Source organism: Thalassophryne amazonica, chromosome 4, assembly GCF_902500255.1.
Source record: "Thalassophryne amazonica chromosome 4, fThaAma1.1, whole genome shotgun sequence".
Taxonomy (NCBI): domain Eukaryota; kingdom Metazoa; phylum Chordata; class Actinopteri; order Batrachoidiformes; family Batrachoididae; genus Thalassophryne; species Thalassophryne amazonica.
Genome location: NC_047106.1, coordinates 30,394,920 through 30,421,345, shown reverse-complemented (window position 1 = coordinate 30,421,345; position 26,426 = coordinate 30,394,920). Strand labels below are relative to the sequence as shown.

General features: G+C 40.8%; 1 protein-coding gene across 1 annotated transcript in view; it reads right to left on the bottom strand.

Annotated features, from left to right (window-relative positions):
- The window catches only part of mlf1 (myeloid leukemia factor 1), a 35,181-nt gene extending 9,162 nt beyond the window's left edge, over positions 1–26,019 (bottom strand). The window contains exons 1-2 of the mRNA XM_034169325.1: positions 25,858–26,019; positions 20,533–20,692 (exon numbers count right to left, since the gene is read on the bottom strand). Coding sequence (XP_034025216.1) covers positions 20,533–20,692; positions 25,858–25,904 — 207 coding nt within the window. The 5' untranslated portion in view covers positions 25,905–26,019. The remainder of the gene's footprint in view (positions 1–20,532; positions 20,693–25,857) is intronic.
- Positions 26,020–26,426: the final 407 nt, after the last annotated feature.

Sequence of the window (26,426 nt, the reverse complement as noted above, 5' to 3'; positions counted from 1 at the left end):
TTCCCATCTGAAGATACCTAAAGCGCTTCACATTCCTCCATTCACATTCATACACTGATGTCAGGGTGCTGCCAGGAAAGCCACTCAACTACACACCAGGAGCAATTTGCAGGTTAAGGACCTTGCCCATGGGCGCATTGTGATTTTCCAGTCTGATGGCGATTTGAACTGAGGATTTTCTTGTCTCAAGCTCACCACTTTAACCTCCAGGTCATCACCTCCCCAAAAACAAGCACCGCATTCAGCAACTAAAATCCCACCTCAGCAACTACACATATTAGCAGTAATATACATTTTGAACTTCATCACCTTGTGACATTTAACCTAGAAGTGCAGCCACAGACAGGATGCCAAAGGTCAAGCTGGCCAAGCCAAGCTCTAACACATGTCAACAAGAGCTTTAATTTCGTGCAAAGTAATTTAGGAAACACATACAACTGTGTAAAAGGTATGCGTGAGAGCACCATGACAGTAATGACTGCAATGGATGAAGTGGAAACACTGTGGCCACTTAGATGATATCTTCATAACATTAAGGCTTAGGTCAATAAATAATGGACACAATAATGGACTCAAGGTATTACTTGGTTCATATGGGTTTAAATGAGAAACTCTGTTACTGACAGTGCTGCCAACACTGCCAAAGGGCAACAATGACCAGCTGTTACCCTGAAGAACGAAGCATGATGATAACGCGCATATTCTTTTTGTACTGCAAACATGTCAACAAAAAACAAAGCAACCAGACATAGATGCTAAAATAAGTGGCCTCCTAGTGGCTGATTTAACTCCAACTATAATTATAGAGCAATATAATATATACTTGAAACAGGGGAACCCTGAAGGGTCGTTTAACATTAAAAAAAAATGAACTGATGAAAGTGTTGACACACTGCCTCATATTTGGATTAGACAGATATTTTGGATCAGCAAACAAATGACTGCAGCACTTAAAAATAAATGTGTTGGCAATAAATATGTGAAATGCACTTTGTTAACAATGAATCTCAGAAAAATATCTGAGCAAACTGCATGCTACCTAGCTAAGGTAGCACTGGGCTATTGTAGCTAGCTAGTTAGCATGACAGGTAGGTGAATAAATAACAATTATGTGTGGAGAATGTATTTCTGCTACCCAGTATTGTCTTACACCTGAGACTTTAGACTTCAGACAACTGTACTGATCCCAAAAAAAGGGCAGTTACGTTTACACTCCAATTACCTCAGACAAGATACAGCAATTAATCCACAATTATTACTTGTTTACCGTAATAATAGCACACATCAAAATTAAAGACAACACATATACATTTGACATTGTTTATGTGCACTAAACTTGAAGCAGTCCGTCATCTGAATTGAGGCAAAGTGGGTGAAGGCTGCTGCAACTGAAGTCACGGCGCTGCTAGCTTGGGGGGAACGGGGACCTACGCAGCTAAAAACTAGAAGTGGGCAGATCGATCCTAATATCGATTATATCGATATCAATGCTGGTATTGATACTGAACGATCCTTGTGTAAAAAGAAAGATACTAAAGCTTTTTTCTCTCCTGTACGCACTGAATGAAGCTTTTTTCTCTCCTGTACGCACTGAATGCTGTGCAAGCAGATTCATCAAAGTCTACTCTCTAAGAGCAGCGCTGCGCTGTGTCACACAACACGGAGCAGCGCACCCTTGTATTGTGGTTTGTCAGTCCTATACCTCAGGAGATTTTGTTTAAAGTTGTGTTGAGTGATTTTTTTAAACAAAAATGTCGACTTCTTCTTCTTCTTCTCTTCTCCTGTGTGCGTTCCCAGGTCTGCTGGGGGCTCCCCTACCGTTCTGAGGGGGGAGCAGCACATTAGTGTTTTAGCTTTTCCTCGATCCGTGTAAGAGCTTTTGCAGTTTCTCTTAATTTGGTTGTATCTTCTTCAAAGATATCCTCCGTTGTTACTTTCGGGCATTCTTGCCTATTGACTTGCTGGCATTCCTCTAGTATATGTTTTTGAGTTTCCTCCTCAGCATTGCAGAACCTACAGGATACATTGGCATATTTATTCCTATAGTTGCATTTTACTGCCAGCATTCTTGTTCTTGCCATCATGATGCTATGTGCTTCCATCCTGTGTAGTTTGTCCAGGTAGGGTTTCCTTTTTCCTACTTCCAACGTTTTTACGTTTTCAATGTAATGTTTTACCTTTGATTTGATCTCTCCTTGTTCTTTGATATTCTTCTTTAGCTGTTTGCCTATTTTCCTTTTTATATCTCCTTTGCTTGTTTGATCCGTTATCTGCAGTTTTTCCTTAATCCTGTTGACTTCCCTTTTCCATGGTTTACTATTATTGTTGATTATTCTTTTCATTAGGTCTGATCCTACTGTATTTATCCTTTTTTGGAAGTTGATCTTGTTTTTTTATATTACAACCCCTGGCAAAAATTATGGAATCACCGGCCTCGGAGGATGTTCATTCAGTTGTTTAATTTTGTAGAAAAAAAGCAGATCACAGACATGACACAAAACTAAAGTCATTTCAAATGACAACTTTCTGGCTTTAAGAAACACTATAAGAAATCAAGAAAAAAAGATTGTAGCAGTCAGTAACGGTTACTTTTTTAGACCAAGCAGAGGAAAAAAATATGGAATCACTCAATTCTGAGGAAAGAATTATGGAATCACCCTGTAAATTTTCATCCCCCAAACTAACACCTGCATCAAATCAGATCTACTGGTTGACATTGACCCTATGCCATGACATTGACCCTATGTGTCTTTTTACAAGGAATGTTTTCGCAGTTTTTGCTCTATGGCAAGATGCATTATCATCTTGAAACATCCCCAAACATCCTTTCAATTGTCCAAAATATCAATGTAAACTTGTGCATTTATTGATGATGTAATGACAGCCATCTCCCCAGTGCCTTTACCTGACATGCAGCCCCATATCATCAATGACTGTGGAAATTTACATGTTCTCTTCAGGCAGTCATCTTTATAAATCTCATTGGAAAGGCACCAAACAAAAGTTCCAGCATCATCACCTTGCCCAATGCAGATTCGAGATTCATCACTGAATATGACTTTCATCCAGTCATCCACAGTCCACGAATGCTTTTCCTTAGCCCATTGTAACCTTGTTTTTTTCTGTTTAGGTGTTAATGATGGCTTTCGTTTAGCTTTTCTGTATGTAAATCCCATTTCCTTTAGGCGGTTTCTTACAGTTCGGTCACAGACGTTGACTCTAGTTTCCTCCCATTCGTTCCTCATTTGTTTTGTTGTGCATTTTTCGATTTTTGAGACATATTGTTTTAAGTTTTCTGTCTTGACGCTTTGATGTCTTCCTTGGTCTACCAGTATGTTTGCCTTTAACAACCTTCCCATGTTGTTTGTATTTGGTCCAGAGTATAGACACAGCTGACTGTGAACAACCAACATCTTTTGCAACATTGCATGATGATTTACTCTCTTTTAAGAGTTTGATAATCCTCTCCTTTGTTTCAATTGACATCTCTCGTGTTGGAGCCATGATTCATGTCAGTCCACTTGGTGCAACAGCTCTCCAAGGTGTGTTCACTCCTTTTTAGATGCAGACTAACGAGCAGAGTGATTCCATATTTTTTTCCTCTGCTTGGTCTAAAAAGGTAACCGTTACTGACTGCCACAATCTTTTTTTCTTGATTTCTTATAGTGTTTCTTAAAGCCAGAAAGTTGCCATTTGAAATGACTTTAGTTTTGTGTCATGTCTGTGATCTGCTTTTTTTCTACAAAATTAAACAACTGAATGAACATCCTCAGAGGCTGGTGATTCCATCATTTTTGCCAGGGGTTGTATATGGTCTATATCCCAGAGCACTGTTTCCGCATACATGATTTCTCTCGGTGTTGTTGTTGGTAGTATTAGGAGCCGTTTTAATATATTGTCCAAGATTTGGTTGGTGATGTGTAAGTCTGTTGGTTTATTGCCTTTGTGGGTTGAGATAAGAAAGGGAGAGTGGAGGAGATGCGACCGCCCTCGTCGGAGTCCCAAGCTGTTATTTATATATATATATATATATATATATACATATATATATATATATATATATATATATATATACGAGGGCTGTCCATAAAGTATAGGTCCTTTTTATTTTTTTCAAAAACTATATGGATTTCATTCATATGTTTTTACGTCAGACATGCATGAACCCTCGTGCGCATGCGTGAGTTTTTCCACGCCTGTCGGTGACGTCATTCGCCTGTGAGCACTCCTTGTGGGAGGAGTCGTCCAGCCCCTCGTCGGAATTCCTTTGTCTGAGAAGTTGCTGAGAGACTGGCGCTTTGTTTGATCAAAATCTTTTCTAAACCTGTGAGACACATCGAAGTGGACACGGTTCGAAAAATTAAGCTGGTTTTCAGTGAAAATTTTAATGGCTGATGAGAGATTTTGAGGTGATACTGTCGCTTTAAGGACTTCCCACGGAGCGAGACGTCGCGCTGCGCTCTCAGGCGGCGTCATCAGCCTGTTTCAAGCTGAAAACCTCCACATTTCAGGCTCTATTGATCCAGGACGTCGTGAGAGAACAGAGAAGTTTCAGAAGAAGTTGGTTTCAGCATTTTATCCGGATATTCCACTGTTAAAGGAGATTTTTTTAATGAAAGACGTGCGGACGGGTCCGCGCGTCGGAAAACACCTCCGTGTTGATAACCATTTGTAAAATCCAGGCGGCTTTTGATGGCTTTCAGTGGAGTGAGTATATGAGAAATTGTTTAACAGCTGGACATGTTCCAACTTGTCCTTAAGGTTTCCAACAGAGGTGTTTTTCCTGCGGCGGAGCGTCGCGGCGGCTGCGAGCCAACGCGCGGACCCGTCCGCACGTCTTTCATTAAAAAAATCTCCTTTAACAGTGGAATATCCGGATAAAATGCTGAAAGCGACTTTTTCTGAAACTTCTCTGTTCTCTCACGACGTCCTGGATCAATAGAGCCTGAAATGTGGAGGTTTTCAGCTTGAAACAGGCTGATGACGCCGCCTGAGAGCGCTGTGCGACATCTCGCACCGTGGGAAGTCCTTAAAGCGACAGTGTCACCTCAAAATCTCTCATCAGCCGTTAAAATTTTCACTGAAAACCAGCTTAATTTTTCAAACCATGTCCACTTCGATGTGTCTCACAGGTTTAGAAAAAACTTTGATCAAACAAAGCGCCAGTCTCTCAGCAACTTCTCAGACAAAGGAATTCCGACGAGGGGCTGGACGACTCCTCCCACAAGGAGTGCTCACAGGCGAATGACGTCACCGACAGGCGTGGAAAAACTCACGCATGCGCACGAGGGTTCAAGCATGTCTGACGTAAAAACATATGAATGAAATCCATATAGTTTTTGAAAAAAATAAAAAGGACCTATACTTTATGGACAGACCTCGTATATATATATATATATATATATATATATATATATATATATATCAATCAAGTTTTGAAACAGTTTGTACTTTGGCGGAGCAGAATTTTCTGAAAATTACATGGATGGACTAGTGTATTAAATCACCTCGTTTTACAATTTACTACAAATTCATTTTGTTTTTTTAGAATACATGGCAGGATTTTCTAAGTGAAGATGACACATCATGGCTAGCTAACGTAATAGTTGTCACAATTTTTCTCTTGCTGGTGGGTTTAGAAAATGAAAGAATGAATGAATGAAGTTTGTTTTATTTGTTGGCAAGTAAACAAGTAGCAATTTTTTTCTTGTTTTATCATCCTGGTGCACGTTTAAGGACTGTATAGAGCAGGGGTGGCCAAGTTCGGTCCTCGAGAGCCACATTCCTGACACTCTTAGTTGTCTCCCTGCTCCAACACACCTGAATCCAATGAAAGGCTCATTAAAAGTCTGCTAACGAGTCTTTCATTGGATTCAGGTGTGTTGGAGCAGGGAGACAACTAAGAGTGTCAGGTATGTGGCTCTCGAGGACTGAACTTGGCCACCCCTGGTATAGAGGAAGGAATGTCGTGTCACTTTTCCACCAGATGGTACCAGCTGAACTTGACTCACTTTACATGCGAGAACGTCCGTTTCTACTGCCGACTGTAGTACCCCTAACTCATCATGGTGGCACTGTATGCTATGACGTCATCTTCAACACAACACACAAAAGAAGAAACCAACATACTAATCAGTGAATACTTTAGCTTTTGCGCTGTAGTACAGTACAGACAGTGCTACTTGCCTAACGATCAGGAATGTCTTTTGTCTCCCATCCTGCACAATGATAGCACAATAATAGTAACGATTCTTTCTGACCAATCAGAAATCTATAGAGTTTTACATCATATTTTACCTCAACTGTTTTGGAACTGCAATGTAGGTGATAGCAAAAACAAGACCAAGTACAAGGTACCAGGTTTGCACAATGGAAAAACAGAAAAAGGCAGGTTGAGTAGAGTTGAGTTGAGCAGGTACTATGCAGTGGAAAAGCACCATTAAGTCCCCAAACAGAGGCAAAGCTTGTGCAGTTTTTGCATGCTTGCTGATTTTTGTTGGATGTAAGGATAATTTCTCAGGTCTGTTTGTTACATCATTTTGCATCACAGAGCTACACAAAGCTCTCCATACGACCTCCTAAAGAGCACAACAATGTAGTGGATCTGCCAAGCGTGCAAGCATCAGGGATTATTTGTGCCCAGAGGTGGGCGTAGCCTGCTCAGATTCAATCAGACCCTTTATTCTCTGGTCCACAACCACAGGTGTTTATGAGCATCCAGCCTTGGATAAGCATCTCAGCAGCGTATTTGCTGAAGCTGTGAAGCAGATGGACACTGTGCGTAATCAGTGAGGTGTTGAATGACTGGTGTTCCATGTGTAATTGGGTCGCATTGCCGGAGATTATCATGGATTTAAATGCTGAAAGTGAGCACCATTCTGACAAGGCTGCAGTGGACCAGATGGACCAGCCAGGACAGGGATCTAACAGGGGGTCGGCAAGTCCAAGGCTGCTCTCTCAGCTCTTTTCAAAGGTCAAGCCGATGTGAAACACCCCTAAACAGTATCTAAGAATCCTCTGTGCCAATTTTATCCCAGGGTGGCATGTATGAACTGATAAATGCTAGTTACATTTCTGCAGACAGTATTTTTAGACTGGGTCACGTTGAGCAGGGAGACTTAGCATGTAAAATGAAGAACATGGGACCAGCAGTGTTTAACACATTATTTTAGGCTCTCTAGATTACTACAGATTGTCATTCTCTTTTCTTTCATTGGAGTATTCAGCCTGCCAGTGGAATTTCTGAGAAATAACTCCCTTGTGATTTATCAGGGATAACTGCAGGCATGTGTCAATGAATGGATTTTTTTATGTCTTCTGGAACAAACTAAGGAACATCAAATGTATGATCTCAAACAACTGGTTGATTTCTTATGGCTTTATTTCCACTGTGTGCTGGCCAGATGATACACAATGTCAGTTTTTAATACAGTGCCGCCTGAGGGATCGAAGGTCACGAGGATTCAATGTTGGTTTTCAGCCTTGCCGCTTACGTGTAGAAAGTTCTCCAGATTCTCTGAATCTTCTGATTATATTATGGACTGTGGATGATGGAATCCCTAAATTCCTTGCAAATGAACATTGAGAAACATTGTTCTTAAACTGCTGGACTATTTTTTCACACAGTTGTTCACAAGGTGACCGGGAGTGGCATGTTTAGCTGCATGTTCTCCTTGAATTGCTGGCTGTCTGAGTGGTGTCCAAAAAATGAGGTGGGCTTCATAGATAATTGGCAAAGCTTCTGGGGAAAACCTGGTCTTGTTAGGAGAGACGGCATCCATCCCACTTTGGATGGAGCAGCTCTCATTTCTAGAAATCTGGCCAATTTTCTTAAATCCTCCAAACCGTGACTATCCAGGGTTGGGACCAGGAAGCAGAGTTGTAGTCTTACACACCTCTCTGCAGCTTCTCTCCCCCTGCCATCCCCTCATTACCCCATCCCCGTAGAGACGGTGTCTGCTCCCAGACCACCAATAACCAGCAAAAATCTATTTAAGCATAAAAATTCAAAAAGAAAAAATAATATGGCACCTTCAACTGCACCACAGACTAAAACAGTTAAATGTGGTCTATTAAACATTAGGTCTCTCTCTTCTAAGTCCCTGTTGGTAAATGATATAATAATTGATCAACATATTGATTTATTCTGCCTTACAGAAACCTGGTTACAGCAGGATGAATATGTTAGTTTAAATGAGTCAACACCCCCGAGTCACACTGTCAGAATGCTCGTAGCACGGGCCGAGGCGGAGGATTAGCAGCAATCTTCCATTCCAGCTTATTAATTAATCAAAAACCCAGACAGAGCTTTAATTCATTTGAAAGCTTGACTCTTAGTCTTGTCCAACCAAATTGGAAGTCCCAAAAACCAGTTTTATTTGTTATTATCTATCGTCCACCTGGTCATTACTGTGAGTTTCTCTGTGAATTTTCAGACCTTTTGTCTGACTTAGTGCTTAGCTCAGATAAGATAATTATAGTGGGCGATTTTAACATCCACACAGATGCTGAGAATGACAGCCTCAACACTGCATTTAATCTATTATTAGACTCTATTGGCTTTGCTCAAAATGTAAATGAGTCCACCCACCACTTTAATCATATCTTAGATCTTGTTCTGACTTATGGTATGGAAATAGAAGACTTAACAGTATTCCCTGAAAACTCCCTTCTGTCTGATCATTTCTTAATAACATTTACATTTACTCTGATGGACTACCCAGCAGTGGGGAATAAGTTTCATTACACTAGAAGTCTTTCAGAAAGCGCTGTAACTAGGTTTAAGGATATGATTCCTTCTTTATGTTCTCTAATGCCATATACCAACACAGTGCAGAGTAGCTACCTAAACTCTGTAAGTGAGATAGAGTATCTCGTCAATAGTTTTACATCCTCATTGAAGACAACTTTGGATGCTGTAGCTCCTCTGAAAAAGAGAGCTTTAAATCAGAAGTGCCTGACTCCGTGGTATAACTCACAAACTCGTAGCTTAAAGCAGATAACCCGTAAGTTGGAGAGGAAATGGCGTCTCACTAATTTAGAAGATCTTCACTTAGCCTGGAAAAAGAGTCTGTTGCTCTATAAAAAAGCCCTCCGTAAAGCTAGGACATCTTTCTACTCATCACTAATTGAAGAAAATAAGAACAACCCCAGGTTTCTTTTCAGCACTGTAGCCAGGCTGACAAAGAGTCAGAGCTCTATTGAGCTGAGTATTCCATTAACTTTAACTAGTAATGACTTCATGACTTTCTTTGCTAACAAAATTTTAACTATTAGAGAAAAAATTACTCATAACCATCCCAAAGACGTATCGTTATCTTTGGCTGCTTTCAGTGATGCCGGTATTTGGTTAGACTCTTTCGCTCCGATTGTTCTGTCTGAGTTATTTTCATTAGTTACTTCATCCAAACCATCAACATGTCTATTAGACCCCATTCCTACCAGGCTGCTCAAGGAAGCCCTACCATTATTTAATGCTTCGATCTTAAATATGATCAATCTATCTTTGTTAGTTGGCTATGTACCACAGGCTTTTAAGGTGGCAGTAATTAAACCATTACTTAAAAAGCCATCACTTGACCCAGCTATCTTAGCTAATTATAGGCCAATCTCCAACCTTCCTTTTCTCTCAAAAATTCTTGAAAGGGTAGTTGTAAAACAGCTAACTGATCATCTGCAGAGGAATGGTCTATTTGAAGAGTTTCAGTCAGGTTTTAGAATTCATCATAGTACAGAAACAGCATTAGTGAAGGTTACAAATGATCTTCTTATGGCCTTGGACAGTGGACTCATCTCTGTGCTTGTTCTGTTAGACCTCAGTGCTGCTTTTGATACTGTTGACCATAAAATTTTATTACAGAGATTAGAGCATGCCATAGGTATTAAAGGCACTGCGCTGCGGTGGTTTGAATCATATTTGTCTAATAGATTACAATTTGTTCATGTAAATGGGGAATCTTCTTCACAGACTAAAGTTAATTATGGAGTTCCACAAGGTTCTGTGCTAGGACCAATTTTATTCACTTTATACATGCTTCCCTTAGGCAGTATTATTAGACGGCATTGCTTAAATTTTCATTGTTACGCAGATGATACCCAGCTTTATCTATCCATGAAGCCAGAGGACACACACCAATTAGCTAAACTGCAGGATTGTCTTACAGACATTGTGATGACCCAAGGGTAAAGTTTATTTCCATTAGATGTTTTATTGTGCTTTTATTTTTGTACTTCCTTTCAACCCGGAAGTGTATCGAAAAGGATAGTGTCGGAAGGTAACTTGACACAAGGTAAAAAAAACGAGGAGGGTGAGCAAACGCAAGGAGAAACGTGATGGAGCTCAAACGGGGAGAGAAAGTTTAGTTTCAGTCGAAAGTGGCTACAAGCTCTTACGTTGGTTTGAGAACGGCAAAAAATCAATAAAACCCTTAAACCATCAGTCCGGGCTAACTGATTTCGACTGGAAGCTACAGTAAGAGCTTGACCACTCGCCGCCTCGTGGTCTCGAGGTTCAACGGTGTGTACCCAAGACGGACAGCAGGTGGCAGCAGTTGGTCGGAAAATTGAAAGGACAACGGAACGAACATCTGAATTAAACATGGAGAACTCACAGGACATTAACGGGCAGACCCCGTGTCTACAAAAGGGAACTGAGAATTTTAAAGTTTCTCTTCAAAACGAAAGTGAGAACACAGTGGAAGTCATGCAAGCAACAATTAAGTGGCAAGAAAATCTGGTGGCTCATTCAGAGAGTAGAGGCCAGGACATGCCTGATGTGCCACGCCGCTCTGAAAGAATAAAAACATCAACTGAAAGGATGCTTGCTTATCAAAAGGAAGAATTAAATAAAAAGGAAAAAAGACTTTTGTACTTATATGAACAGTGGAAAATGGAAGCACGTGCAGCAAGGAAAAAATTAAAATCAGACCTAAGTGAAATAATTCTGTCATCACTCGCAGACATATTAGAAAAGGGTAAAGATGACATCATGAAACTGTACTCTGAAATAAGGAGCCACGTGGCACCACCAGCAGATTTACGGAGAAAAATTGACGCTTGTGAAGCAGTAACTTGTGACATTATGAAAATCATCTTTGAAAGATTATCTGGTGTTGATGGAGATTTTGATGGAGAAGATGTAAGAAGTAATCTACGTGAGCTTCTAGATCGTGACTATGCGCTCTCCATATATGGTTCTACTGCTGCAAATTCAAATAGCACCCACCATTCCTCATCTTCTCACCTTGCATCGAAACAGGCTGAGGCAGCCGCAGAGCTGGCAGTGAAGGAGGTCGAGTACAAGATCGCTCAAGAGGAAAGAAAGCAGAAGGAAAGGATTAAGGCTTTGGAAGAACAACACAAGAAAGAAATGGAAATTCAAAGATCTGAGTTGGAGCGTCTGCAGGCTGAGAAAGAGGTGGAAGCAGCCCGAGTCAGGCTTGAAGCTTACGACAGACAAATAATACAGGTGGGAGACGTCCAATCAGTCAGAAGTGAGCAAGTCATCCCCAACAGCGCATCTCAGCTGCCATCTAACACACCTACATCATCAGTAACCCCTAGTGTCGCTCAGCTTGCAAAGGCAGTTCAAGACAGCATAATGATGAACAGACTTCCTACACCAGAGCCGACGGTGTTCAATGGAGAGCCAATCCTCTTTATTGAATGGAAATCCTCCTTCATGTCACTGATTGATCAAAAGGGCATCTCAGCTGCAGACAAACTCTATTACCTTAAAAGGTATGTGAGCGGTCCAGCTCGTAAATGCCTTGAAGGAACCTTCTTCAGAAATGATGAGGAAGCCTACCGAGATGCCTGGGAAAAGCTTAACCAGCGGTATGGCCAAACATTCGTTATTCAAAGAGCATTCAGAGAGAGGCTATCAGGTTGGCCAAAAATACAGTCTAAAGACGCTGAAGGGCTAAGACGCTTTTCAGATTTCACAAATGCATGCATGCTTGCTATGCCTCATGTAAAGGGCCTGGAAATATTAAACGACTGTGAAGAAAACCAAAGGCTCACACAGAAACTGCCAGACTGGTTAGCTGCCAGGTGGAATCGCCATGTTACAAAGGCCCTGATGGAAGGTAAAGAGTTTCCCCGCTTCAATGATTTTGCTGCATTTCTTTCAGAAGAAGCGGAAGTTGCCTGTAACCCAGTCACCTCTATTCATGCACTCCGTTCTCTGGAGACAACAGGCGACAAAGGTAATCCAAAAGACAATAAAAGAAACAAGGCCAGTGTATTCAATACAAAAACGACTGTACAAAGAGATGAACAATGTACTCATAAAACACGCACGGGATCTCCATGCATGTTGTGCCAAGACACACATCAACTCCACAAGTGCCCAAACCTCATGAAAATGCCTCTGAAAAATCGAAGGTCATTTGTCAAGGACAATAAATTGTGCTATGGCTGTTTGAAACCAGGTCACGGTGTGAAGGACTGTAAATACCGCCTTACTTGTGACATATGTGCAAAAAGGCATCCAAGCTGCCTTCATGATGTAAATTACAGTAGTGATCTGAAAAGAGAAAGGCATATGAATATTGAAAGTGCAGCACAAATTGACACACCAGAGACAACAACCGCCATGTCACTTAACATCGCCAGAGAAGGACAATCTGTCAACACCTCAATGATAGTTCCAGTGTGGGTGTCATCAACTGCAAATCCTTGCAAGGAAAAGCTTGTCTATGCACTACTGGACACACAAAGTGACACCGCCTTCATTGATCAGGATGTGAGCCATGAACTGCAAACCAATGTTTATCCAGTGAAATTAAAATTAACTACCATGATGGGAAAGAATACAGTTGTAAGCAGTGGAAAGGTGTGTGGTCTCCGTGTCAGGGGCTACAGCTCTGCAACAGTTATCCAGCTCCCTCCTGCATACACGAAGGACTGTATTCCGGCAAACCGCAATCACATACCAACTCGTGAAACAGCCAAACGCTGGAGTCATTTATCACCAATTATCGATGAAGTCCCACCACTCCTCAGTTGTGAAGTAGCTCTCTTGACTGGTTATAACTGTCCCCGAGCCTTAGCACCAAGACAAGTGATACTAGGCCAAAATGATGAGCCTTATGCTGTGCAGACAGACTTAGGATGGAGTATAGTTGGCAGCTCAGAACCTTGTCTTGAGACTGATATGACAAGCAGCCTCTGTCACCGTGTCACTGTAAAAGAGATCCCTTCAGTAACTCCCATGGATGCAATTCGTGCATTGGAAAGTGACTTCAAAGAGGTCAGCAAAAATGACCGAACAGTGTCACAAGAGGATCTCATCTTCCTCGACAAACTCAAAAAGGGCATAAGGAAGACTGAACAAGGTCATTACAAAATGCCACTCCCCTTTAAGGAAAGACCACAGATGCCTGATAACAGACAGCTCGCAGAGGTCCGACTTAACCAACTCAAGAGGAAATTTGCCCGAGACGAGACATACAAGGAAGATTATGTCAAGTACATGAATGACATCATTCAAAGAGGTGATGCTGAGGAAGCTCAAGATGATGCATTTCCTGGTGAAACGTGGTATATACCACATCATGGCATTTATCACCCAAAGAAACCTGATAAGCTGCGTGTGGTTTTTGACTGTTCAGCCAAGCATAAAGGAACCAGTCTCAATGAGCAACTCCTGACTGGACCAGACATGATCAACAATATGACAGGTGTTCTTCTACGCTTCCGGCAGCATCAAATAGCTCTAATGTGCGACATAGAGAAAATGTTTCACCAGTTTCAAGTCCAAGAGAATGATCGCAACTACCTCTGCTTCTTGTGGTGGAAAAATGGAGATACAAGCACACAGCCACAAGCGTACAGGATGACAGTACATCTGTTTGGCGCCGTCTCCTCCCCAGGGTGTGCAAATTATGGGCTAAAACACCTAGCCAATGAGAACAGTCTTGCGTTCCCACTAGGTTCTCAGTTCATAGCCAGAGACTTTTATGTGGATGATGGAGTAACAAGTGCAAAGACCGTAGAAGATGGTATACGGCTGGCACAAGAGGCTCGTGAAATTTGTGCAAAGGGTGGTCTGCGGCTACACAAGTTTGTATCGAACAGCGATGCACTTCTAAACAGCATACCAGCATCAGAACATGCAAAGGACATCAAAACAAAGGACCTTGCTTTCTCTGAAACAACAGAGAGAGCACTGGGTATTCACTGGAGCATAGAAAGAGACTGCTTCACATTCAACTTTGTGCCAAGAGAACAACCTCCTACACGGCGTGGGATGTTGTCAACTGTAGCATCTATATACGATCCTTTGGGATTTGTCGCCCCCTACCTTCTCAATGGCAAAAAAATCCTGCAGGAGATATGTCGTCAAGGTACTGGATGGGATGACCCACTGCCTGAACATCTAAGGCCACGGTGGGAGTGTTGGAGAAAAGATCTCATCAAACTAGAGAAATTGCAGATAGCTAGATGTTATGTGCCTGATGGCTTTGGAGAAGTGGTGAAAAGGGAACTGCATCATTTCTCAGATGCAAGCACCACTGGATACGGACAATGTTCATATCTAAGACTGATAAACAGTGACAGAGATGTTCACTGTGCTTTTGTCATGGGAAAGGCTCGTGTCTCTCCCACAAAGGTCACCACCATCCCAAGGTTGGAACTCACTGCAGCAGCAGTCTCAGTCACAGTGAGTAGCCTGCTCAGAGAAGAACTACTGTATGACAATGTGGAAGAGTTCTTTTGGACAGATTCAAAGGTCATCCTAGGATACATAAATAACGAAGCAAGACGCTTCCACACCTTTGTCGCGAATAGAGTACAGAAGATTCGCAATAGTACAATCCCACAACAGTGGTTTTATGTTCCCACCTGTGAAAACTCTGCAGACAAGGCATCCAGGGGAACAACAATGGATGAACTACTGTCATCTGACTGGTTCACAGGTCCTAAATTCCTGTGGGAAAGGGAAATACACCACCCCACAAAGGAGAGTATTGAACTTCCAATCGGAGATCCAGAAGTGAGGAAGGTGCAAATATTACACACACAAACAACCGAACATGTGAGTCTTGCTGATCGACTGGTAAAGTTTTCATCCTGGTCTCATGCCATCAGTGCTGTAGCACGTCTCAGACGCCGTCTGCTGAAGGATAAATCAAAGGCACACTCTACTGTAAGTGAACGACAAAAGGCAGAGCTTGTAATCATCAAAGCTCTCCAAAGACAAGCATATCGGGAAGAAATAAAGTTACTAAGCAAAGGTAGACCATTACCAAGTAACAACAAACTGCACCCTCTTGACATGTTTTGGACAGAGATGCTGTGCTCAAGGTGGGAGGACGACTGCACCACTCATCCCTTTCAAGCTTTTTCAAACACCCAACTGTCATTCCTCGAGAACATCATGTCACAAAACTGATAATTGCACATTGCCATGAAAGGGTTAATCATCAAGGCAAAGGTATGACAATGAATGAAATACGATCCAATGGCTACTGGATTCCCAGACTGGGTCAAGCAGTTGCATCCTATGTTCGCCAGTGTGTGTTTTGTCGTAGACTTAGGAGACCTGTGGAATGTCAGAAAATGAGTAATCTCCCAGTGGAAAGAATGGAACCCTCTCCACCCTTTACCTACTGCGGCATGGATGTTTTTGGTCCATTTCTGATAAAACAAGGACGGAAAGAACACAAAAGATATGGTCTCCTCTTCACATGTTTCTATTCTCGTGCCATTCATGTTGAGATGTTGGATGATCTTACAACTGATGCATTTATCAATGGACTGCGATGCTTTATCGCATTACGGGGCTCGGTCAAGCAGATTAAATGTGACCACGGTACCAATTTTGTAGGCGCCAAAAATGAATTGAATGCAGCTCTACAGGAAGTTGATGCTGAGAGACTAGTAACTTTCCTCACAGAAAAGCAATGCAATTTTGTCTTCAATGCACCTCATGCAAGCCATGCTGGTGGAGTGTGGGAGCGACAGATAAGGACTGTGAGAAATATTCTGAACTATACACTCAGCCTCTCGCCTAGTCGACTCAATGACACTTCCTTAAGGACCCTTTTGTACGAGGCAGCAGCGATCGTAAACAGCCGCCCACTCACAACAGACAACCTCAACGATCCGAACAGTTTGGAACCACTGACTCCTAATCACCTCATCACCATGAAGGCTACCACCGCTTTACCCCCCCCAGGAAGGTTTGTTCGGGAGGACCTGTATGGACAAAAGAGATGGCGCCAAGTGCAGTATCTGGCAGAGCAGTTCTGGAGCCGTTGGAGGAAGGAGTACCTCCACAACATCATGGTCAGACAACGATGGCACAAGCCTAAGAGAAACATTCAAGTAGGTGATATAATAATGGACATGGACGAAACACAACCACGATCTATGTGGAGGCTCGGAAGAGTCTCAGAAACTGTAACAGACAAAGATGGGCTCGTAAGACGGGTGAAGGTATTGCTTGGAGATAAAAATCTGAGCAAAAGAGGTGAACGCGTGAGTAAGGTATCTGTGGTAGAACGCCCAGTTCACAAGTTGATTCTGCTATTAGAAGCTTGTTAGAGATAAAGTTCAATATAAAATGCAGGAAGGTTTATAAGTTCATAATTTTCTGTAAAATGGTCATTTCATGTAAGGAAATAATTTGTGTGTTAAGTTAAAGTGTGTTAAAACACCAAATTATTTGGTGGGAGTGTGATGACCCAAGGGTAAAGTTTATTTCCATTAGATGTTTTATTGTGCTTTTATTTTTGTACTTCCTTTCAACCCGGAAGTGTATCGAAAAGGATAGTGTCGGAAGGTAACTTGACACAAGGTAAAAAAAACGAGGAGGGTGAGCAAACGCAAGGAGAAACGCGATGGAGCTCAAACGGGGAGAGAAAGTTTAGTTTCAGTCGAAAGTGGCTACAAGCTCTTACGTTGGTTTGAGAACGGCAAAAAATCAATAAAACCCTTAAACCATCAGTCCGGGCTAACTGATTTCGACTGGAAGCTACAGACATAAAGACATGGATGACCTCTAATTTCCTGCTTTTAAACTCAGATAAAACTGAAGTTATTGTACTTGGCCCCACAAATCTTAGAAACATGGTGTCTAACCAGATCCTTACTCTGGATTGCATTACCCTGACCTCTAGTAATACTGTGAGAAATCTTGGAGTCATGTTTGATCAGGATATGTCATTCAAAGCGCATATTAAACAAATATGTAGGACTGCTTTTTTGCATTTACGCAATATCTCTAAAATTAGAAAGGTCTTGTCTCAGAGTGATGCTGAAAAACTAATTCATGCATTTATTTCCTCTAGGCTGGACTATTGTAATTCATTATTATCAGGTTGTCCTAAAAGTTCTCTAAAAAGCCTTCAGTTAATTCAAAATGCTGCAGCTAGAGTACTAACGGGGACTAGAAGGAGAGAGCATATCTCACCCATATTGGCCTCTCTTCATTGGCTTCCTGTTAATTCTAGAATAGAATTTAAAATTCTCCTTCTTACTTATAAGGTTTTGAATAATCAGGTCCCATCTTATCTTAGGGACCTCGTAGTACCATATCACCCTAATAGAGCGCTTCGCTCTCAGACTGCAGGCTTACTTGTAGTTCCTAGGGTTTGTAAGAGTAGAATGGGAGGCAGAGCCTTCAGCTTTCAGGCTCCTCTCCTGTGGAACCAGCTCCCAATTCAGATCAGGGAGACAGACACCCTCTCTACTTTTAAGATTAGGCTTAAAACTTTCCTTTTTGCTAAAGCTTATAGTTAGGGCTGGATCAGGTGACCCTGAACCATCCCTTAGTTATGCTGCTATAGACGTAGACTGCTGGGGGGTTCCCATGATGCACTGTTTCTTTCTCTTTTTGCTCTGTATGCACCACTCTGCATTTAATCATTAGTGATTGATCTCTGCTCCCCTCCACAGCATGTCTTTTTCCTGGTTCTCTCCCTCAGCCCCAACCAGTCCCAGCAGAAGACTGCCTGGCATTCATCAACTTTCCCAGTCTTTTGTTGCCCCGTTCCAACTTTTTTGAAATATGTTGCAGGCATCCATTTCAAAATGAGCAAATATTTGCACAAAATCAAAAAAGTCTATCAGTTTAAACATTAAATATCTTGTCTTTGTGGTGTATTCAATTGAATATAGGTTGAAGAGGATTTGCAAATCATTGTATTCTGTTTTTATTTACATTTTACACAACATCCCAACTTCATTGGAATTGGGGTTGTAGAAGGAAGCAGTCAAAACATAAAGGCATTCTAAACCTAGCTTTAAAAAAATGGTCTGATTCATGATGAACCTGTTTGAAGGTTGAAACTCAATGAGGAGTGCAATTATGACAGAAAATCTGCTTTTTTGGGGCGGTTTTCCTTGTTTTGTTTTGTTTTGGTTTTTTTTCTTGAACAAGGTCTGAAAACGTAGACCACTAGTTTAAAAAAAGTTGAAGAGGACATATTGTGGGTTGTATTGGTTTGTATTTTGGTAGTTTAACAAGCAGCATTTGGGCTAGTCCCTAGTGGAACATTATGAAACATGAAGAATGTTCCAAAACACAGGTTGGGAAAAAGTTTTCAAATATTCACGAACAGTGTTTCGAGTTTGCCATCACTGCTTTGCAGTAGCGACAATAGGTTTTGGTGTCATCCCCAGCTGCACATCCTGTCTGGGAGAACTGGATCTAAAACACCAATTAAATGGTGAAGTACAAGAGCCTGCTAAACAGTAATGATGGGCGGACAGGAGGGCTCCATGTGAGCCCACCAAAATAGGATAGGAGGGACTTTTCAAAATTTTTGTGGATTAAGCTAGAATGACCCATGGATCACAAAAGCTACTGAGTCACAAACCAGAGCTTGATCCACTCTGGCAGGGTCACTTGGGTGTCTGAAATTGGAAGACCCCCCAAAAAAACAAACAGATAATCCCAGGTCACTGACAACGTGTCTGTTTCACAATGAGCCTGATTAACAAATGTCAAGGGCAGCAATCTTTGTTTAAAGCAGGTTGCATTCTCATATGAAGCAAAAGGAGTTTAAGAAGCAGCTCGTCTCAATACACAAAGCAGATTTCTCCAGAGTGCCTTTGATGTGAGAGTGAATGATGTCCGTGCACGTATTCACAAGAAAGTAGTGTCAGTGGAACAATGCTCTATAAATAAGGTTCCACAGAGGCCAGAATGGTTACCCTTCCACTAAAGCAGACTCACGTGGCCTCATATCTCTGTAAGCGCCATTTATACAGCCTCAGCTACCATAACCTCTCAAAACTCTGTGTATGAAAATGTGCACAAACTGAGGGAAGAAAGCACACGATATATTACCAAAGCACAAGAACAAATCTTTCTATAAGACAGTTTTCAACAAGAAATCACATTAAGTACCCAAAATCTAATTTCTACATTTTACATCCAACCTAACTGAGTTTTCATTAGGTACAAAACTGTTTAACCACTAAACAAAAGACAAAACACAGATTATCTCCAACACAGTGAATCAGTTTAAAACAAGTGAGTTAGAAATATTTTAAGTAAATGAAATATACCTCGTTTAAAGCATCTTTATAATAATCTCAAGAATTTTTAATAACTGATGTAATCCCAATTATCTGTACTTTACCCTGAATGAATGCACATAAAAAAACATTTATTTCTTTAAAGGCATTTTATGAGTAGGTCAATTCGTGCGGGTTAATGTCTATTCTAATCCAATTACGTTTTTTTCCCCAAATCTGATTGGTTAATCGTTTGAGATTTCAGACCATATAATATCAGGGTAACAGTGGCAAAATATTCGACCGTTTCACATTTGGATGTATTACTCCGCGCCCTGACCGGTGTACGGACCAGATGTCATTCCTGTTGAATGTCATTCCTGTCCATCGCGCAACTGCACATGCATGTGCAATTTTGTCGGGATGCAGAACTGTCGATTTATGCGATGACAGGCACGATTCGACAGAACACCAGCTGCGCAAGTTGCTAGTTGTTAGCAGAGAGTGAGAGAAAGTCGCGTACTGATGCCACTCCCAAAATGGGTGAATTTAAGCTACCATACGAAAGTATTGATGTGGATTCTGATACAGAATTACCGTTTCACATTTGATGGATTTGATGGATTTTCACATTTGATGGATTACTCCGCACCCTGACCGCTGTTGGAGTGACGCTGCCTCACGGTAAGCCTCGCCAACCGAATTACCTACAGAAAATAAACCATGCAAACAATGGAATTGGATTAGAATGGGAATAACCCCCTTGTGTCTGACAAATCACCAGACACAAAAGGGTTATTGCCTAATTTTAAAGCAGTTCACAACTGCTTCAAAATGTATTCATGTGATTTGCTGCTAAAATGTGAACATTCAGAAAAGACACACTTTTCCGGTTTAAATCTTACATAAATCTGTTTGCAATTGGTTTGCAGCTTTTTAAACAGTTCATAAACCACTAGTATCTGGTTGAAACTGGTTTAAAGTTACTTAAAAGAGCTGTAAGCCACTTTACTCCAAGTGATGGATAACCAACAAAATAAAAGCTGCCATTCATGTTCTCACCCTGTGTGCATCCCTTTGTTCCAAGGAGCTGAGCTGTTCACCCACACTGTGTCCGTGGCTCCTCACATCCATTAAACGCAGCCTGTCGTGACCACCAAATGGTTCTGAGAAGCTACGCATCATCTGCCTCATATGATCCCTGTGGGCCCTGAACGGATCCCTGTAGAAGGGAAGGTCAAGACATGATAACACAGAGAAATGTCATTCAATAAATAAGCAAACAAACAAAAAGTAACATCTAGGGTCAATGTGTGACATTACCTCAGCAAGTGTTCACATGTACACTTAATCAAACCGATTGCCAGTCAAAATAACACACAGAACTTTTGTAATGAACACTTCACTGCTGATAGGATCAGGGCCTATTTCTAAAGTTATAAAGTAATAATGTGGAGAAAGGAGGCAGTTACTGCATACTCATTGCAAATATGACCTCATTTGCATCCTTTAACGCACATGGGAGTCGACTTTGTTGCTTCTCACAGTCTGCAGGCATGAAGGGTAAAGGAAGTGATGCTGAGAGAAGCAATGCAGCTTCCCAAAATGAGGATGGAGCTCATCTGCTGCATCAGAGGGACAAAATCTTGTTGATGTCTATAGCAGGTGCTGCTCACAGGGTGAAATAGTCTGTGCTTCTCATTGAGGGAATTGTGTCAAAGCAAGATGTTGAGCCGCTACAAGCTACCAGAACAGCTTCAATTCTCCTGGAAGGATGGAATGCAAATGTTCCTAAAGATACAGTGCATCCACTTTGTTACGCAGATGATACCCAGCTTTATCTATCCATGAAGCCAGAGGACACACACCAATTAGCTAAACTGCAGGATTGTCTTACAGACATAAAGACATGGATGACCTCTAATTTCCTGCTTTTAAACTCAGATAAAACTGAAGTTATTGTTCTTGGCCCCACAAATCTTAGAAACATGGTGTCTAACCAGATCCTTACTCTGGATGGCATTACCCTGACCTCTAGTAATACTGTGAGAAATCTTGGAGTCATTTTTGATCAGGATATGTCATTCAAAGCGCATATTAAACAAATATGTAGGACTGCTTTTTTGCATTTACGCAATATCTCTAAAATCAGAAAGGTCTTGTCTCAGAGTGATGCTGAAAAACTAATTCATGCATTTATTTCCTCTAGGCTGGACTATTGTAATTCATTATTATCAGGTTGTCCTAAAAGTTCCCTAAAAAGCCTTCAGTTAATTCAAAATGCTGCAGCTAGAGTGCTGACGGGGACTAGAAGGAGAGAGCATATCTCACCCATATTGGCCTCTCTTCATTGGCTTCCTGTTAATTCTAGAATAGAATTTAAAATTCTTCTTCTTACTTATAAGGTTTTGAATAATCAGGTCCCATCTTATCTTAGGGACCTCGTAGTACCATATCACCCCAATAGAGCGCTTCGCTCTCAGACTGCAGGCTTACTTGTAGTTCCTAGGGTTTGTAAGAGTAGAATGGGAGGCAGAGCCTTCAACTTTCAGGCTCCTCTCCTGTGGAACCAGCTCCCAATTCAGATCAGGGAGACAGACACCCTCTCTACTTTTAAGATTAGGCTTAAAACTTTCCTTTTTGCTAAAGCTTATAGTTAGGGCTGGATCAGGTGACCCTGAACCATCCCTTAGTTATGCTGCTATAGACGTAGACTGCTGGGGGGTTCCCATGATGCACTGTTTCTTTCTCTTTTTGCTCTGTATGCACCACTCTGCATTTAATCATTAGTGATCGATCTCTGCTCCCCTCCACAGCATGTCTTTTTCCTGGTTCTCTCCCTCAGCCCCAACCAGTCCCAGCAGAAGACTGCCCCTCCCTGAGCCTGGTTCTGCTGGAGGTTTCTTCCTGTTAAAAGGGAGTTTTTCCTTCCCACTGTAGCCAAGTGCTTGCTCACAGGGGGTCGTTTTGACCGTTGGGGTTTTACATCATTATTGTATGGCCTTGCCTTACAATATAAAGCGCCTTGGGGCAACTGTTTGTTGTGATTTGGCGCTATATAAAAAAAAAATTGATTGATTGATTGATTGATCCACAAAGCACTCACAGTGCTGCACTTTATCCACATTTTTTTTATGTTACAGCCTTATTCCAAAATGGATGGAATTTTTTTCATCAGAATACACACAATAACCCATAATGACAAATTTATTTAAAAAAAGAAATCACATGTACATAAGTATTCACAGTCAGTGCCATGAAACTCAAAATTGCACTCGGGTGCATCTTCTTTCCACTGATCATCCTTGAGATGTTTCTACAGCTTAACTATAGTCCACCTGGGATAAATTCAATTGATTGAACATGATCTGGAAAGACACACACCTGTCTACATATAATGTCACACAGTTGACAGTGCATCTCAGAGCACAAACCAAGCATGAAGTCAAAGGAATTGTCTGTAGACCTCAGAGACAGGATTGTCTCGAGGCACAAATCTGAGGAAAGGTACAGAAACATTTCTGCTGCTGTGAAGGTCCCACTGAGCACAGTGGCCTCCATCATCCATAAATGGATGACCTTCGGATCCACCAGGACTCTTCCAGGAGCTGGCCACCCGTCTAAACTGAGCGATCAGGGAAGAAGGGCTTTAGTCGGGGAGGTGACCAAGAACCCGATGGTCGCTCTGTTAGAGCGCCAGCATTCCTCTGTGGAGAGAGGAGAACCTTCCAGAAGGACAACCATCTGTGCAGCAAACCACAAATCGAGTCTGTATGGTAGAGAAGTCACTCCTTAGTAAAAGGCACATGGCAGCCCACCTGGAGTTTGCCAAAAGGCACCTGAAGGACTCTCAGACCATGAGAAACAAAATTCTCTGGTCTAATGAGACAAAGATTGAACTCTTTGGCATGAATGCCAGGCATATTTGGAGGAAACCAGGCACCATCCCTACAGTGAAGCATGGTGGTGGCAGCATCATGCTGTGGGGATGTTTCGCAGCAACAGGAACTGGGAGACGAGTCAGGATTGATGCACTATATTCCTTCACTTGATGTTTGCTGTTTGTAGCTGAAAATGGTGTCAAATACAGGAGTCCAAATTTTCTAATCTGTGCTGAACCACACACTCAAAAAAGGAAAAAGAAAAGAATACACTGCTCAAAGTAAAAAACAAAACAAAACATTAGCATAACAGTTTGCATGGATCTTTTTTAATTCTAACTCAGTAATTATTGAGTAAATATCATGCGACATTTATAGTCAGGCTAACTCAAGTTAAGAAAAACATTTCATGAAATGGTTTAGTACACTTGATTGCCTCCGTCAACAAAGATGCACGGAGGTTATGTTTTCACCCCTTTGTTTGTTTTCTTGTTTGTTTGTTTGCTTGTGAACAGCCTGTAACCTACAATTTTTCATATATCGTTATGAATTTTTTTTACTTAAGATTGATATCCTGATAGGCAAGAACTGAATCAAATTTCAAGTTCATAGGTCAAAGGACAAAGTCAGGAAAAATCGTGGAAAATTGTAAAAATCCTTTGAATTAATTTTCAAAAATTCATAACTGTCAAAAAAGATCAAATTTCTTCATATTTGAGAGCATTATGTAGGATGGTGGCCATTTAAATTTAACATTAAAAACCCCACTTAATGTATATTTTACATTATTTCTTAATCAAACATGCCCCAATCATACACATATTTGAAAGTGATGTGCAGACTGGTACTCACTAACACCTGACAAAGTTTGATCCGGCTCTAATCCAGATTGTTGATTTTGTGGACAAATTTAATTTAATATTGAAAGCCCATTTGGCATATATTTTGCATTATATGTCAATCAACAGTGCCTCAATCACTCTCATTTGTGACCATGAGGCGCAAACTGGCACTCTCAATGAATAGACTAAGTTTGACCCTCATCTGACCCATATTGCAGATTTATCAGATATTTGATTTTAACATTGAAAAGCCCTTTTGATCTACATTTTCTATTATATGTTAGCTTATGAAAAGCCACTTCTAACAGGACCTTGACCTTGAACATTTTTTCCAAGGTAAAAATTTGTGGAATTGGAAACTGGTGTTGGCGGAGGCTTGTGCTCTAGTTTGCTTTGTCCTCTGCAAGGTTAGTTCACTTAACCAACTTAATTAAAAGGTTTTGGTGGTATCAGACAAGTTATTTCATTTATCAGTGGTGGATGGGGGGTAGGGGGTTGTCAACAAGTTTTGCGTTCCAGATTGCCTTAGAATGAAGAAAAAAACTACACAAACACACTTCACCTGAGATAGACCTATTATTAAGTTTTAAGTTATACTAACATCTTTATTTTTTCTCTATTGTACTCAGAAATGTCCATGAAAATTGCTTAACTTAATTTTTTGAAGCTTTGCAACTTATTTCACTTAAGTCAGAATGTTGCAGTTCCAGTTTTATCAAACAGTTTTTTCAAACTGTTTAGTTTAAAGCCAATGTCAGCCTGTGCCCAATTGTTTTTCTGAATATGTGGGCAATTTTGCAACAACTTGTAGGATATACCTAGTAAAATATTAACATGTAAAAAAATAAAAATAAAAAAGTAACGCACAAACAAATTTGTTTTTCCATGTTGAAAATGCTTTTTAAGTTATACACACTAACCCATGAAGCATTTTTAGGGTGTACCATGCGGTGTACCTGTGTGGATGGATTTGTAGTGTTTACCTTCTCATTTATTCAGGTTTCTCCTTTAATTCACCACTTATCTGTATACACATAAACATTAAGTGGTGGTCTAAATGAAATTTTGTGGGGAGGAAGTCTTTATATCATCCATAAGTTAAATACATTTCAGTGGTGATCTGGATTTTTCATTCTAGTATTTCCATGTTTTTTTGCTTTGTTTCTTCTAACTTCTTGATTTATACATCAGAAATAAATGACAGGGAGTGGGGAAAGAAGTCTAATTGCACTATTCTCTCAGGTGTCAATTAACCAAGAGATGCTTTGATTTAAAAATCAAAATATAAAAATTCAACTATTAAACTTTACTTTTAACTTTTCGAATGATATTTTTTTCTTTTATAATCTTTTGTAACTGTATAAACTTGCTTAGCGGGATAAAGACATTTTGAGACATCACTAGGAGCCGTGCAAAATGGATTTTCGTAATTTTCCGTTATTTTATTTATCATCAGTAGTTTTTATGAGGACCACAATGGGAAAAAAAAAATGTTTTCTCGTGTAATTAAGCCTCAGCAATTTTTGTTTCATCGATATTTTATGCACATGTTGCTTTTACGACTAAATCAAATCAAAACAAACCAAACCAAACTAAACCATTAAGCATATCGATTAATCAAGGGCATTCATTCATTTACATGCACGCTAAATTTAGATACTTACGAGAAGAACGGATCCTCATCAAAATCTCTAATTAAACTGTTGAACATGTCGATTAGATAAAGCGTAAAAAAAACCGAGGTAAATTTGTAAGATAAAAAAATATACTGAATTGTAATCCTCCAGGCGTGTGAATCGTCAACACGGAGCCCGTGTTCTGTTACTATGGAGGCGCCTCCAACCGATTAAAACTCAGCTCCGGTGTCGTGACGAGAATCCTACGATCTGATTGGCTGTTTTCTTGGCCCTGTAATCGAGCCCCTGCTATCCGCGGACCGTGTGTTGTGTGGCTGCCATGACAACCACGTTCGAGAAACTTCCATAGACTGTATATATAAAGTTCTTTCTGGCTCTTATTATGTTATGTGTGTACCTAACATTCCATTAGGAAAATTAATTTAAAGCTATTAGATAAGGGTTTTTAAAAAGTACAGGGGCACTCACTGAGGGGCATACCTCAACCAAAACCACCCATCCTAAAATTTTTTTTGTGGCTCCACCATAGCCTAACTTAATCATATTTATTTCAGGTCAAACTGTATTCACATAATTGTGGGAAAACATATTTTGCT